The sequence below is a fragment of the Culex pipiens genome, chromosome 1, assembly GCF_016801865.2.
Source record: "Culex pipiens pallens isolate TS chromosome 1, TS_CPP_V2, whole genome shotgun sequence".
NCBI lineage: Eukaryota > Metazoa > Arthropoda > Insecta > Diptera > Culicidae > Culex > Culex pipiens.
Genome location: NC_068937.1, coordinates 69,321,628 through 69,337,038, shown reverse-complemented (window position 1 = coordinate 69,337,038; position 15,411 = coordinate 69,321,628). Strand labels below are relative to the sequence as shown.

Below are 15,411 nucleotides of genomic sequence, written 5' to 3'. Positions count from 1 at the left end.
GAATTCTGAAACGGAATGCAATTCGAATCGTTTACGTATTCCGTTTCAAACGCAACAACCGGTACGTACACGGAATCGGTTGTTGCGTTTGAAACGGATTACGTAAACGATTCGAATTGCATTCCGTTTGAGAATTCCGATTGAGTTAACTGGGAAGGTTAACTTCCATGCAGTCTCCGTCTGCTGTTTCGCCGTTGAGGTGTTCATTGAAGTACTGCTTCCACCTCGTTTCTGTTCACGAGAAGATTTCCCTCTGCGTCCCGGCACTTCTCGGCTCGCGGCACGAAGCCTTTCCGGAACTGGTTTATCTTCCGGTAGAACTTCCACGTCTCGTTTTCAAGGAACAGCCGCTCCATCTCGTCGCGGTCTCGATCTTCTTGCTGGCGCTTCTTTATCTTGAAGACCGCGGTTTGTCGTTCCCTTGCCTGTTTGTATCGATCCTCGTCCTCTATCGTACTGGTCTGCAACTTTCTGTCGAAAGCAGCTTTCTTCTCGCATGATAACGGTTGGCATTCGTCGTCGTACCAATCGTTTTTCCTGTGTCGTTCCACCCTACCTAATGAAGTTTCAGCGACACTACCGATGGCTGAGCAAATTTTACTCCAGCCGACCTCGAGAGAAGCAGCGCCTAATTCTTCCTCACTTGGCAGGTTCGCCTCCAGCTGATTGAAACATTCAGAATCAAGATTTGAATGTTTTTCTAAAACAAACATGGCCGTCAAATGGCCGATCATCGGAAATAATAGGTCTATTCCCGTACTAGCAGAATTGCAGAATTTCTGCAGCTTTTGCAGAATTCTGCAGCCAGCATAAGTCACTTTTTTGCAGCACGTTATTCCCGTACTTTTCAGCTCGCTCTCTCCCAGTCAAATCAATCCGAATTCTGAAACGGAATCTAATTAGAATCGCATACAAATTCCGTTTCAAACGCAACAACCGGTTCCGTGTTCGAACCGGTTGTTGCGTTTGAAACGGAATTTGTATACGATTCTAATTAGATTCCGTTTCAGAATTCGGATTGATTTGACTGGGGAGTAGTCAGCAACCCAGACGGAAAAGGGGGGCGCCTGGCGGGCGTTTTGTCTTGGGCGCTGCACTTAGCTGCGCAAGACGTCTGGCAGATTTTCCCCCCGACTGGCCCAAGAATGTTGCCAGAATTCTGGCGAATATGCAACAAACCGGTCGTGCACGGTTCAACCGATTGAACCGATTGGTTTTTGTGCCAGACAGCTGTGAGTTATCCCGCCAGATTTTCGCCAGATTCGTCGGGCGTCACGCAAAACCTGGCTAAAAGAAATGTGCCAAGTGTGTCTGAACTGCACGACAAACGTCCGCCTGCGCCAGACACTCAAATTTACCAGATTTTTTTCCGACCGGGAATGATGATCCAAAATTATCATCAGATACACGCACACAAATGATCTGCCACAGACACTGTAAAAGGAAGAGCTTCAACAGCGAGCTCTTAAAATTCGCCATCTCTATTCATTGTCTCCTCGAACATTTTCGACACGCTGCTTTCAAAATCAAGACATGTGTTTTTAACGTGACTTTCACTTCAGAATCGAAGGACTAGTCGATTGGGGCAAATCAAAGTGAAATTCATTTGGTTTTCACGTGTAGCATGAGCATGAGAGATCACCCATGGTTGCCCCTCCGTTGCTGAACAGAACCGTAATATCCTTTCAGCACTACTGATTATAGGCTTCGACCACGGGGTTGGGCACATGGTTGATCCGTAGCGCATTGGATTTACTTCCGTAAATATTTCGTAAATATCGTAAATACAAGCGTAAATATTATTTATCTGCACGATATTCGGAATTGAATTTTGTTCAGTGTGGATAGTGACAGTTCAGAACTGTCACTTGTTTGTTTCCTTCATTTACAAACTGTCACCGCTCCAATCCAGCTTGAGGTATATTTTGTCACCTTCAGGATTTCCGGTGCCCTACGAAGATTGGGACAGCGGGACCAGAAAACGTCAGCACTTCTACTTAAGAAGCAAATGCGGGTGATGACGGCAGGACCGTCGATGAAGCGGTCCTTGCCGGCCGAACTTCCACCACCCTCACAATCCGACCGCAGCCGTTACCGCAAGCCCAACCGGACCCGGGCATGCTGGAGCTGCTCACCAGCTCGGAGAACCATGCCCGCGTGTTGGAAGCCCGAGCCGTCGCAGTCAGAAAGCCGGCAGCGTTGCACACCCCCGCAGAACCAACGACGACGCAAGTGTGCTGGGGCAAAATAACGACCAAAAAGCACAAAACGTGGGAGGGCGACGGAACGTTGACCATCGTGGGCGGGAAGAGCGTCACGTTGGGCGACGAGGACGGCAAGGTGATTGGGAGCTCCGGGTTGGTGAAGAGGGAGGAGCTGGAGGAGGGTTCGCGGTTGAGCAAGGAGGTTGAACTGGTGGAGCGGATTGATGGGGAGGTGGCCAAGGAGAATGATGTGCCGGTGAAGAGGGTTCCATTCGAGGCGAGAGGAGGGCTTAGGCTGCCGGCGGAGTCGATGTGCGCCGGGAGTCCGATTGTGATGTCAACACGGGTGTCGAGCTGGTTGGGACTGTGGGGAGGAAGCGATTGCGGAGGATTTTGTTCCGTTGATGATGCGGGAGCCTTCGCTCGATCAGTGGAAGTATAACAAAGGGTTGCGTTCCGTACTGCGTGGCTAAGCATTTGCGGCCGCACCAGCGGGAAGGGTTTTGGGAATGAAACGCGAAGACTCGGAACAGTTGGGAGCGATTTTGGCCGACGAGATGGGACTGGGGAAGACGTTGCAGACGTTGGCGTTGATCTACACCTTGAAGAATCAGGGACCTTACGGGCAGCCGGTTGTGAAGCGGGTTCTGATCGTGACTCCGAGCAGTTTGGTGGACAACTGGGATCGAGAGATACCAAAGTGGTTGAAGCAGGAACGGATCTTTACGTTCATCGTGGGGCCGAATAGCAAGTTGAAAAAGTACGCGCACCTGTTCGCAACCCAACGAGTTGTCGCATGGGGGGAGAAGGGAGAGGAGGGGCGGTCAATATCGTTTTTTTTTCATCATATCTAACAATACAAAAAAACTGATTTCACAAATAAAAAGAAATTAAACCACCGGCGACTTTTCCTTGGTCAGTGCGGACGCGTCCCAGACGAGCTTAGCACCGTCTCCGATGAACATCTGCACCAGCTGCTGGCTGGCCATTTTCAGGTAGGTCGACTTCGGTGGATGAATTCTCAGGTTCTTGAACTTGTCCTTGTGCGTCGTCGGCAGCACGACGGCCTCAATCAATTTCTGGATTTGCCTGTCCAACCCGCCAATGTCCGAATACTGCTCGGTCGGCCGGAAGTGTCTCCAGGATGAGGTACGAGTCCTTGTTTACGCCCACCAAATCGTCCGGCTTGAGTTTCTCTGGATCAACCAGGCTAAACACGGGCAAAAAGTACGTCTGCCGTGTCAAAGTCTTGATTACGGTGCGCTTGCCCTTCCGCTTGGAGTCCAGCACCTCCACCGCCCCGTCGTCCTCCGTCTCCTGAGGGTCCACGTCCAGCAGCTCGATCGACTTGTCCTCCTGGGTTACCACCATCTCGATTGCTGGTGCCTTACTGAGTCCAAACACGCACTAAATTCAACACAAAACAATGGAAAATCCGGATTTACTACGACGAAGCTGCTGGCCCATGAAATTGTCGGATGAGTGCCAGCGAATCGCTCGGCCGGAAAATGTAATAGAGACAGATTGATTGTTTGTTGTTGTTTGTAAACAGTGCGCGCGTTTGCGACGACAGCTGTGAACACTGAAATAAAATTCATAGAGGAATGGTGTATGCACGTAAATATGGATGCACATACGGATTAACTTATGAAAAAAATGCAATATATTTGGAGTGACCACCTCGTGGCTTCGACGATCTAGTGGTGTTTCCCTTATCAACAGCATGTATGAATGCGCTGAAAAAATAAAACACCATGATTGCTAAAGCTAAATCAGTTGCGAATAGGTAACAGTCATTGGCCACCAACGGCGCCCGCCATGTCAGTTTGTAGACCTCGATTTTAAGGGACGGGAATGTTAGTTAGCGCAGGTTGCTACTAGGGCAGCTGATTCACTCTGTGCTTACACCCTACGAGCGCCAGGAACCTGAAAACTTGTTAGTAGGATAGGGTGTTTGGTCAGGATTCATCATAGAAGATGATGATGCGACCCAAAATCATAGTGTTTGTTGAAAGATGTTATATATTATTCTCAAGACAAACAATCGGATGCTGCGGATGAGACATTTCTCGTTTATCGGTTGTTAAATTTTAAATGAAATGGTCTAGTCTTAGACAGCCGGCTGTGGAAAGATAGAACCAAAATCATTTGTAATTAAAGAATGAAGGATTAAACAATGCAACTTTTAACTTGAGATGATTTTACGAGTTTTAAATGATTGATGTTTAGTGAGGTACTGATTAACGGTGCGAACGACGATTTTCTATGTGTATCGAGCTGAAATGGTATGATAGGGTGTTGAAAGGGTCAAATCAAACTGGCTAGCTGTCATCGGGACAACCAAAGCCAGCCGCACCTTCACACGCACACACGCACGCGAGAAAAACGAAAAACACACCGACGGCGGACGCGAAAATTCTTACGACCCTATTGGTACGTTCGTTTGAACAGCCAGTGTGGCACTGAGTGCCGCACTCGTCGGTGCCAGTTTTGGTTCAAACGAACATTCTTTTTCAGTGTGCATGGAACTCGCATGAAACTGAAAAAATATCGAGTGCGGCACTAGAGTTTCAGTTCTAAGATGGCGGCGAAACTCGTGCGGAACTAGCGCGAGTTTCTTCAAAGAAACACTTTGACAGCTCTGAGTGCGGCACTCAGTGCCGAACTAGCCATCAAACGAACGTACCATATGGAAAGGAATCGCAAATCTGACTGTCTCAACTGTCATCGGGACAGCCAAAGCCAGCCGCACCTTCACACGCACACACGCACGCGAGAAAAACGAAAAACACACCGACGGCGGACGCGAAAATTCTTACGACCCTACGGAAAGGAATCGCAAATCTGACTGGCTCAACTGTCATCGGGACAGCCAAAGCCAGCCGCACCTTCACACGCACACATGCACGCCAAAAAAACGAAAAACACACCGACGGCGGAAGCGAAAATTCTACGACCTTACGAAAAGGAATCGCAAATCTGACTCTCATTTGGTTTTCACGTGTAGTTCATGCAAAAAAAGAATGAAGGGCTTTTTGCTAGCGATCAGCTGGTTCCAGATGATTCCCACATTCATTTGAAGTGCAAAGCATGTGTGAGTCAAAGGAAAAGCATGTGAATTTATTGTGTTGGTTTTCGGAGTGGCTAACGTGAAAAAGCATTTGATTTTGCTATGTTGGTTTCTTTCAGTGTAGTATCAGTAAGTGAAAACGGAAAAATTCAAATCATCGCAGTAGGGGAAATATACCCATTTTAGTCACTCTAAGCAATTCGACCGATTCTCATCACTTTTGCCGTTTTTCGCTATTAAATCAAAATTTTCAGATGTATTAACAATGGAGAGTTGCTAGCTCACTTTTATTTGAGCTATTTATTACTTTGGAACAGTCAAAAACACTTTATTTATGGAAGCTGTAATTCATGATCAAAGTGCTGATAGGCCGATAATAGAAATAGGCTAAGAAAGGGTATAGTTCCCCTATGTCGATCACAGATTGATCTGTTTGAAATTGATGATGATTATTTTACTGGATCTGCCTGACATTGGTCAATCGGTTAATCTGTAACTAGACATTCTGTAATGAACAGCGATTTTGATGGAAATTAATTTTGTCTAACTATGAACCAACACAATAGAGAGACTTTGCGATGAAAACCTTTTAACCTTCTACAACCCAACATACCCCTCATAGAGTTCGATTTGGAGCGTCGTTCCGTCGGGTCGCTTGATTTTTCGCGTTCGTCGTCGGAATATTTTGGTGTTTTTTGGGTGAGTATGTGCATGTGCGCGTGCGTCTGCGGCTGGATCTGGTTGCTTAGATGACAACCAGTTTGCCAGTTCGATTTGGAGCGTCGTTTCGTCGGGTCGCTTGATTTTTCGCGTTCGTCGTCGGAATATTTTGGTGTTTTTCGGGTGAGTGTGTGCGTCTGCGGCTGGCTCTGGTTGCTTCGATGACAACCAGTTTGCCAGTTCGATTTGGAGCGTCGTTCCGTCGGGTCGCTTGATTTTTCGCGTTCGTCGTCGGAATATTTTGGTGTTTTTTCGGGTGAGATACACATTACAGCCGGGGTTCTTTGTTTTATGTAATTGTTTAATGAGAAGATTCGTTTTAAATTTCGCGCTAGATATACATCACCTTACAACTCGACTTCCGCTTAGTAATTTAGCTCGTGAAGCATGGCAATGAATGTTAATTCAACGTGATTATTTAATTCCTGTTCATAACATCGTAACTTCTCAGTCATTTATTGGTTGCTTATTTTATAATAATTCAAAAATTTAAATCGTTTCTACTCCATGGTCGGTTTAGTCTATGTAAATGTTATGCTGAGTATAGCATTTCAACATTTAATTACATACTATTTTGATTCTTCTTTCCACAGCCGGCTGTCTAAGGGTGCTTTCAGAGTGGACGCTACTAGCGACGCGACGCGACTTTGACAGGCGAAGCGACTACGCGCGACCATGCGCGACTCATTTGCTGCCAGCAGAAGTCGCGCGCGTATTCAGAGTGGAAGCGACGCGATGCTATGCTACAAGCGATGAGTAAGCGACTGTCAAAATCGTCGCGCGACCAACCTTTGCTTACCGAGGTTCGTCGCCTGTCATTCGCGCGATCTGATCCGGAAGATTTGTTTATTTAGTTTTTTTTTAAGTTTCAAACTCAAGTAAAATGTCCCAGTCCCAGGAAATCGAATCGGAAGACTTGATTTCTGGAGTATTTGAGAGACCCGCCTTGTGGGACCAGGCTTCAAAGTCATACCGTAACCGAGTGGCCATAGATAAGGCGTGGTCAAGTTTGGCCGCCAAACTGCAACTTCCTGACGGCAAAGGTGAGTATCAAAAGAAGGTACTATGTTTTCAAACTTTTGAATGCTTTTAAATGCTTCAGTTGTAATATAATTTGCAAATCAAATTACGATTCCAAAGGAGGGTGGTCGGGGTTAGGCTGGGCCAAAGTGTTAATGTATGGTTCATTACCAAATAAAATTACAACAACAATGGTTTAAGTAAGATTTTTAAAGATCTTCTATGGCAGGGCTGCCCATCCTTTTGGCCCTGTGGGCCAGATCAATTTTTTCTGAAATAGTGGCAGAAGTAATTTTTGATAAAAGATTAAAAACAAATTATGTGTTATTTTCAAAATGTCCTATAAGCTACAGGGTTTCCTATGTTAATAGGACCTTCACAAATAAAAATCCAGAAATAAAACTTATTGATTATCGAGTGTTGCAAACTAGATTAATATTTGTATATAGAATTATAGAAAGAGAGAGGCAAAAAAAAATGTTTGTTCGATTTATTTCAAACGCACTCCTTTTTCTTCCTGTTTTTTAAGGGATTTTCAAATCTTTTATTTGCAACAATCTTTATTTTCAATTCTCATGCTAACCTTGCTTACTCATTCCAAAAAAATCATGTTCCTGCAAACAGATAAACTTCAAAGGAAGTGCAGTAAAAAAACCATGAAAAAAACAAAAATAAATGATTTTTATCTAATGTTTGTTTTAAAATAAGAAAATTTGATATTCAATTAATTTTTTAATTCAAACACTCAACTTAGTCAACTAATTTATTCAATATTTCATGTACGGAAAAAAGGGCCAGTCATTGAAAATTTTTCAAGATCCGTCGCGGGTCCGATGAGATGGCTTAACGGGCCGGATCCAGCCCGCGGGCCGTGGATTGGGCAGGCCTGTTCGATGGGATTATTTGTTAAATTTTTCAGTAGATAAAAGGTATGCCGGGACCAACATTTTTTCCCATCAGACGGAAGGCGTGATCAGACAAGTCTCGTCTCACTGGGGCCAACTAGGGTGAGATGAAACCACGATTATCACTCATCGCCGGATCGGGTAAAACTTGTTGAACGTGTACTTAAGTTTTGTTTCTAAAAATCATTAAAAAATATATTGTACAACAGCGATGTACCAATTTCATTTCTCTGTGTCTGTTCTGATCTGACAACCCTAACTAAAGGTTGTGGACTTGAACTAATAGAACATTGAATAGCTGGATGTCGTTTTCGGATTACATTTTTAAAGAAAATATTTTAACTGAGATAACTTTTATTGTATCGTTATTAGAGTGCTATAATCAATTCCATCTGAATAAATCGCGAATTCAGTTTGATACACCTTCAAATTTTATTGTTCCACACAAAATCCGAGAACTTCTCTCGGACGACTCGTCCACTGCTTACATTCACGGGATTAGATCGTCTGGCACGGGTTGGCCTAATATGCTGTTGAAAATATTCGACTTCTCTCAACAATTCAGCTGTACCTTCACGGTCGATAATAGTGTTATGTAGCACGCATATGGCTTTCGTTATCAGTTCAGCAGTTGTTACATCGGTTTCGATGGGCTTCCACAAAATACGCCATTTTGCATTAATACCACCGAACGCGCATTCAATGCACTTACGAGCTTTGGACAATCTTTCGTTAAAGTATTCGCCCTTTTCGTCACAATTTCTTCGGGAAAAAGGCCTCAGCAAGTTTGGCAAGAGGGGGTACGCCTCATCCCCGACGAGAACGAATGGGGCAGTAATGTTGGATCCGGGTAGTGGAGCATCTGGGGGGATCCCGAGCTGTCCGGTTCTCATCAGATCATGTAAAGTAGATGCCCTGAATGTTCCTCCGTCGCTCTGTTTCCCAAAAGCTCCAACCTCAATTGTAACAAACTTGTAGTTCGCATCAGCTACGGCTTGTAGGACCACCGAAAAAAACTTTTTATAGTTAAAGTACATCGAACCTGATTGGGGAGGGCACTGGATCCGGATGTGCTTGCCATCGATACTGCCGAGACAATTGGGAAAGTCCCACAACTGCCAATAGCCTCGTGCGACCATCAAAAATGATTGTTCCGTTGGTTGAGGCATGTGCAAAGGCTGAAGGTGGTTCCATATCGCACGGCATGTTTCCTTAACAATCTCTGCGGCTGTAGATACTCCGATGCGGTATGAAAAATGTATTGCGTTGTAAGAAATTCCAGTGGCCAGAAACCTATGAATTAAACAAAACAGCATAGATTGTTTTTTTTTAATAAGATTTATTCTAGTGAAAAATTCGGTTGCATTAATTTTAAAAGTTATGTTATTTTAAGTCTTTCCTTTTTCGATTACCATAATCGATCATCTTAATGATGAAGGCTATAAAATTACTCGAAAAATGAATTTCTTAACTTGACGATTCTGACTTAAGGACGGAAGATTGTAATAAGGGTGGGTTTTTTTTTTTTATACATTTTTAGAAAGGTATTTAAAAGAGCCCAAAAGTTTAAAGATCTAACAACCCTATCAAGAGTTATAAGCACTTAAGTGTTATTCATACACTTTTTTAGGCCAGATCTCAGATATTTTGATGAAAACGATGTTCGGGTCATTATTCGACCCATTGTTGAATGGGTTATCAAAACACTTTTCCAACCAGCCTAAAAGTTTGAAAATTTGACAACCCTATCAAAATTTATGATTGCTTATGTTAATTATACCCTTTTTTGAAGCCGGATCTCACACATGAAAATGATGATAAAAAAAAAATCTATACAAGTCTCCATACAATTTCGGGGGCTGGTGATACAAAATGAGTACGTAAATGTATGAAGTTCTGGATCTTGAGAAGGTATTTTTGATCGATTTGGTGTCTACGGTAAAGTTGTAGGTTATGATTAGGACTTCCCGGAAAAATATGGACACGAAAACAAACGGATTTTTTTAATAAACTTTTTAAACAATAAGTGAAATTTCCAAAATCAAAATTTGAAAAAGAAGAAAAGCTGAGATATTTTCTCTCAGGAATTTAGAAAATCAATTTCTCAGCTTTTCAGAAATATTTTTTCAGGGGTGCATTTTCTTAAAAGAAGAATTCGATATTTTTCAAAAACTCATATCTTCTAAACCAGATTTTTCACCATCACGCGCTATGGCTCAAAAGATGGTGTTTTAGTTCCCTAAAACACATCGAATTTTTTCAAAAAGTTAAAAAAATACAAATTTGCGGAATTTACATACTTTACATAATTTACATGCCCATACTGTATAACCAACCTTCAAAATGGTATGGAGACTTGTATGGAAAAACTGATGATGCAAAATTCCTACTTTGGAAATAGACAATGTATGGACAAAGTTTCATCCAAATCAAAAAAGTAATAACAAATCCCAATTTGCGAAATCTTAGAGAACCACTCAAATGCTTAAATGAGCAATTCTCTACGAAATCGACCATTTTTTTTTTATTTGCCTCAAACTTTGCGGGGGCCATTTTGTGTCATTGGTTCACCCATATAAATCTCCATACAATTTTGGCAGCTGTTCATACAAAAATGGTACTTCAATATTCGAAAATCTGTTACTTCTCAAGGATTTTTTTTGATTGACCGAAGACCTCAAAAAGTTTTAGTTATTGATGAGGACTATTCAGAAAAAATAGGTACATGGAAAAAAAAATGGTGTTTTTTTTTATTACCTTAAAGTACGGTAATAAAAAAAAACAATCTTTTACTTAAAATTTATTGACCTAATTTTTTTAATGTTAAATCGAATTGGTAATTGAAAAGTGCATTACAATTTTTTGATTAAGTGCACCGTTTTCAAAATATATCCATCAAAAGTTAAATTTTGTCCGAAAAATTCAGGTTTTTTATATTTTTTAAAATAGTGTCCATGATTGTCCATTCTTGAAATATTCCTGAATCAACACTAAAATTTCAAAAGGGCCGGCCAAAATTAAACTTTTAATGGCTTTGTGTTGCAAATGGCACACTTATTAAAAAAAACGTAAAATTCTTTTCGATTGCAAATTCTATTTTATATAAAAGAAATGACGTCAAAAAAACATATTGTACGAAATTTATTTTTTTTACAAAAACTGCAAAAAAAATACTAAACTCGTCGGCAAAAATTTGGTTCATTCTTCTGATTGGCTTAAAAGATGCGGGGGTTTGTCCCCTAAAACAAATATATAATTTCAAATATTAAAAAAAACACGGATTTTGGGAAATTGATTTTTTGTGAAAAAAGGTTAGTTAAAAAATCACCAAAAATTTTACCGTGTACCTATTTTTTCTGAATAGTCCTCATCAATACCTACAACTTTGCCCAAGAAACCAAATCAATCAAAAAAAATATTTTAAAAGTAACAGATTTTCGAATATTGAAGTACCATTTTTTTATGAACAGCAGCCAAAATTGTAAGGAGATTTGTATGGGTAAACCAATGACACAAAATGGCTTTTTTTGTGATAGGGAAGGCCCCCACCAGGTTTGAGCCAAACCAAAAAATATTAGTAAAATCCATTTCCGGGTTTGCTTGAGAATTGCTCAAATGTGTTTAAGTTTTTTGCCTTCCTCACTGAGGTAAGGCTATAATCCTGCTCTAAAAAACAACTTTTTAATAAAAGCTCGAAGACCCACCTTCATGTATACATATCGACTCAGAATTGAAAACTGAACAAATGTCTGTGTGTGTGTATGTGTGTGTGTATGTGTGTATGTATGTATGTGACCAAAATTCTCACTGAGTTTTCTCAGCACTGGCTGAACCGATTTTGATCAAACCAGTTGCATTCGACTTGGTTTAGGGTCCCATACATCGCTATTGAATTGTTTGAAGTTTTGATAAGTAGTTCAAAAGTTATGTATAAAAATGTGTTTTCACATATATCCGGATCTCACTTTTATGCATGTAAACGATGTCTTGATCCATCATCCAACACATCGTTGATTAGGTAATCGAAAGACCTTTCCAACGAGTCCAAAACATTGAAGATCTGGCAACCCTGCCTCGAGTTATGACCACTTAAGTACTTTTTATGTACTTTTTTGAAGCTGGATCTCGCTTAAATGTATGTAAACGATGTCCGGATCCATCATCCAACCCATTGTTGGTTGGATAATTGAAAGACCTTTCCAACGAGCTTAAAACATTCCAGATCTGGCAACCCTGCCTCGAGTTATGACCACTTAAGTGCTATTTATATACTTTTTTTAAGCTGGATCTCGCATAAATGTATGTAAACAATGTCCAGATCCACCATCCAAACCATAGTTGGTTAGGTTATTGAACAACCTTTCCAACGAGTCCAAAACATTGAAGATCTAGCAACCCTGTCTCGAGACATTTCCACTTAAGTGCTATTTATGCACTTTTTTCAAGCCAGATCTCACCTAAATGTTTGTAAACGATGTCCGGATCCATCATTCGACCCATCGTTGGTTAGGTAATCGAGAAACCTTTTCGACGAGTCCACAACACTTAAGATCTGGCAACCCTGTCTCGAGTTATGACCACTTAAGTGATATTTATGTACTTTTTTGAAGCCGGATCTCACTTAAATGTATGTAAACAATGTCCGGATCTATCATCTGATCCATCATTGGTTAGGTAATCGAGAGACCTTTCCAACGAGCTCACAACATTGAAGATCTGGCAACCCTGTCTCGAGTTATGACCACTAAAATGATATTGATGTTCTTTTTGGAAGCCGGATCTCACTTATGTGTATGAAAACATTGTCCAGATCAACAATCCGACATATCATTGGATAGCTATTCAAAATACCTTCCAAACGAGTCCAAAATATTAATTGTCTGGCAACCCTGTATCAAGTTTTGACGACTTAAGTCAGTATTTTGGTTTATTGGTAATTGTTTCCTTACCAATAACCAAGTTTGATAATAAATATCAATCATTTCCTGATCTTTTGCGTAACGAGATCTTCTGGTAACGAGTGAGGAAGGCACCAACCACATAGGTGGATTAAGTTAGTTTTTTAATTGTTTCTGTCCGAATTGTCGACTTATAAAATGTTAAAAAATGAAAAGAATGTATGCAGATTTTTAAACAAAGATGGCGTAAAGAATGGTGCACGCCCGAAATGTCAAAATCACGCAATGGGACCAACATTACAAAAAAAAAGTGTGCCATGGCATGACAACCACACTTTTTTGGTACCACTGAGCGATTTTGACATTCCGGGCGTGCACCATTCGTTACGCCATCTTCGCTTAAAATCTGGATACTATTAATGATCAATTCTACACTAACATTTCATATAGCGCTACGTCTCAGACAAAAGCTATGTACATGGTGCTTTTTGAAACGTTATCGGAGTATTGTCATTCTTTAATATTTTTTTTTATTCTTCAAACAATCCTCTCTTATAGGTTCTGTTGACATTCTCAGGAAGAAGTGGAAGGCTTTGCGCGATATTTACCGACGTGAATTGCAGAAAATCCCAGAAGCACGGTCTGGAGACGCCGCGGACGGAGACCAAAATTATTCGACCTGGGCCCACTTTAAAAGCATGGCATTCGTGCGTGACCAAATGCGGCCAAGGAAAATGAGTGGCAATCTACAATCGGGAAATTCGGTGAACCAACAAGAGCCTGAGGAAAACGAAGAAAATGAGTGCGCGTACGAAGAGGAGCACCTTGACGAAAGTGCGGAAGATACGTTCGAGGTTCCAAATCCGCCTCCTGCCGAATCAGGCAGTCCAGTTGGGCCAAGCCCCCCCCCAAAGAAAAAGAGAATGTCCAAAGACAACAATGTGGCACGGCTGATTGACATCGAAACCAAAAAGCTACAACTGCTGGAAAGAAAGGTGGCTTCAAAAGAGCGAGATGAAGACGAAGCTTTTCTTGAAAGCCTTCTGCCGCATCTCCGAAAGCTGGATCCCGAGCAAAAACTGCTTTGCAGAATGAAAATGCAGAGTGTTGTTCTGGAGCATGTGTATTCCCACGGAAACAGTATTGACGGAAACAACAATGTTTAACTGAATCAATATTCAAAGAAAGAGGTTGTTTGAAATGTAACCTATTGAATTGCAATAAAATTGAATTGAATTACAATTGAAAGAAAAGTCAATACATAATTTCTCTGAAAAATATCCTTAACCGAAAAAATGGCAAAAAACATTTCCAACCATTCCAAAACATTAAAGATCCCTATCAAAAGTTATGAGCATTTAAGTTTTAATTAAACAATTTTTAGAGTTCGACACTTGGATGAAAGTGATGTCCAATTCACCATTTTAATTTTTGTTTTGGTAAGAGGATGACAATAAAAAAAATCTACATCAGGGATACCCCCTGATTCGATTCCTCGGATCGTTTTGCGGTCTTCGACAAAGTTGTTTGTCATGAAATTTTACATAAGAATCTCATACTTGACAATAATCCAAAGCATTTAACGTCAACTTTTGGCGGAAGTTTGAAATTTTTGCCTTTCCCCATATATTTTTATAAATTTTCCAATACAAACTTCAACGATAAAAAGCGACCCTTTACCCCTAACCGATTTGGCTCAAAATTTGAACAGTTACTAATTTTTAACTAAAGAATTGTGCCAGGGGGTATCTCTTACGATGTTCCAAAATTTTCATTTTTTCTTATCAAAAAAAAGATAAAGATTGACGATCTGAAAACCCTATCAAGAGTCATGAGCACTTAAGTGTTAAATTTACACTTTTTTTGATGTCTGGTTGTCTAGGATGCCTGGATCAATCATCCATCGTTGGGTGGGTAATCAAAAAACTTCCAACGAGCCCAAAAGATTGAAAATCTGCAACCCTATCAAAAATATAAACATTTCAATAAAACCAAGTTGTAATTGTAATGCCCTGAAAACAGATTTAAAAATGGTTCAAGTTTGTACTCAACACTTGACATTGTTGCCGAATTATATGTATGTAACCCCTAAACATGAACAGAATATTGAACTTACCTCAATGTAATGAACAGCTTTTCTCTTGGAGTTATCGGGGTTTTGATAAAATTGCTCCACTCTTTCATCAGTTCTGGTTCCACAAGTTTCAGAATATAATTAAATGTGTCCTCTGACATGCGTAGGTAACTCCTAAATTTACCCGGGTCGGCACGTAACTGGGGGTACAGAGTGTGGTACTCCCCATATTGCGCGCGTTCTCGGTTAATTGGGTGAATCCCAAACCTTTTTTCCGAGTTGAGAATAACGTATTTCACCGCTTCAGAGGCACAAAAATCGTCGTCAGAATCTGAATCCATTTTTTGACACAACTTGAACTAGTTTTGTATATATTTGAATGTTTGTTTTTCCCCCAGTCGCGTCGCTTTAAGTCGCGTCCACTCTGGGGCGGAAATCGAGTCGCGCGTTGTCTCTCGCAGTCGCTTCACCTGTCAAAGTCGCGTCGCGTCGCTAGTAGCGCCCACTCTGAATGCACCCT

The 15,411-nt window shown here is 41.2% G+C and overlaps 2 protein-coding genes and 1 pseudogene across 6 annotated transcripts; 1 reads left to right on the top strand and 2 right to left on the bottom strand.

Moving 5' to 3' along the window:
* Window positions 1–993: 993 nt before the first annotated feature.
* Window positions 994–6,590, bottom strand: LOC128092932 (uncharacterized; annotated as a pseudogene).
* Window positions 6,591–6,669: 79 nt separating this feature from the next.
* Window positions 6,670–14,940, top strand: LOC120426968 (uncharacterized). Of its 5 annotated transcripts, XM_039591787.2 has the most exons (3): window positions 6,670–6,797; window positions 6,861–7,037; window positions 13,376–14,940. In XM_039591787.2, the coding sequence occupies exons 2-3, from the start codon at window positions 6,878–6,880 to the stop codon at window positions 13,981–13,983; spliced, it is 768 nt and encodes a 255-aa protein (XP_039447721.1). In that variant the 5' UTR covers window positions 6,670–6,797; window positions 6,861–6,877; the 3' UTR covers window positions 13,984–14,940. The 5 variants fall into 5 exon arrangements, 4 of the variants coding, with proteins under 4 accessions (XP_039447721.1, XP_052564088.1, XP_039447723.1 ...); XM_052708128.1 differs by having other exon boundaries at window positions 6,736–7,037; XR_008212106.1 differs by lacking the exons at window positions 6,670–6,797; window positions 6,861–7,037 and adding an exon at window positions 11,211–13,298.
* LOC120426967 (uncharacterized) lies at window positions 8,256–15,232 on the bottom strand. The gene is made up of 2 exons (XM_039591786.2): window positions 14,934–15,232; window positions 8,256–9,212 (listed from the first exon to the last, which is right to left on the bottom strand). The coding sequence occupies exons 1-2, from the start codon at window positions 15,230–15,232 to the stop codon at window positions 8,345–8,347; spliced, it is 1,167 nt and encodes a 388-aa protein (XP_039447720.1). The 3' UTR covers window positions 8,256–8,344.
* Between the last annotated feature and the right edge of the window lie 179 nt (window positions 15,233–15,411).

Excerpts from the sequence above, each read along its gene's own strand:
- LOC120426968 (XM_039591787.2), top strand. The coding sequence starts at position 6,878 with ATGTCCCAGTCCCAGGAAATCGAATCGGAAGACTTGATTTCTGGAGTA. Across the intron at positions 7,038-13,375 it reads GCAACTTCCTGACGGCAAAG|GTTCTGTTGACATTCTCAGG; the intron begins GTGAGTATCAAA and ends CCTCTCTTATAG.
- LOC120426967 (XM_039591786.2), bottom strand. The coding sequence starts at position 15,232 with ATGGATTCAGATTCTGACGACGATTTTTGTGCCTCTGAAGCGGTGAAA. Across the intron at positions 9,213-14,933 it reads AAGCTGTTCATTACATTGAG|GTTTCTGGCCACTGGAATTT; the intron begins GTAAGTTCAATA and ends TTTAATTCATAG.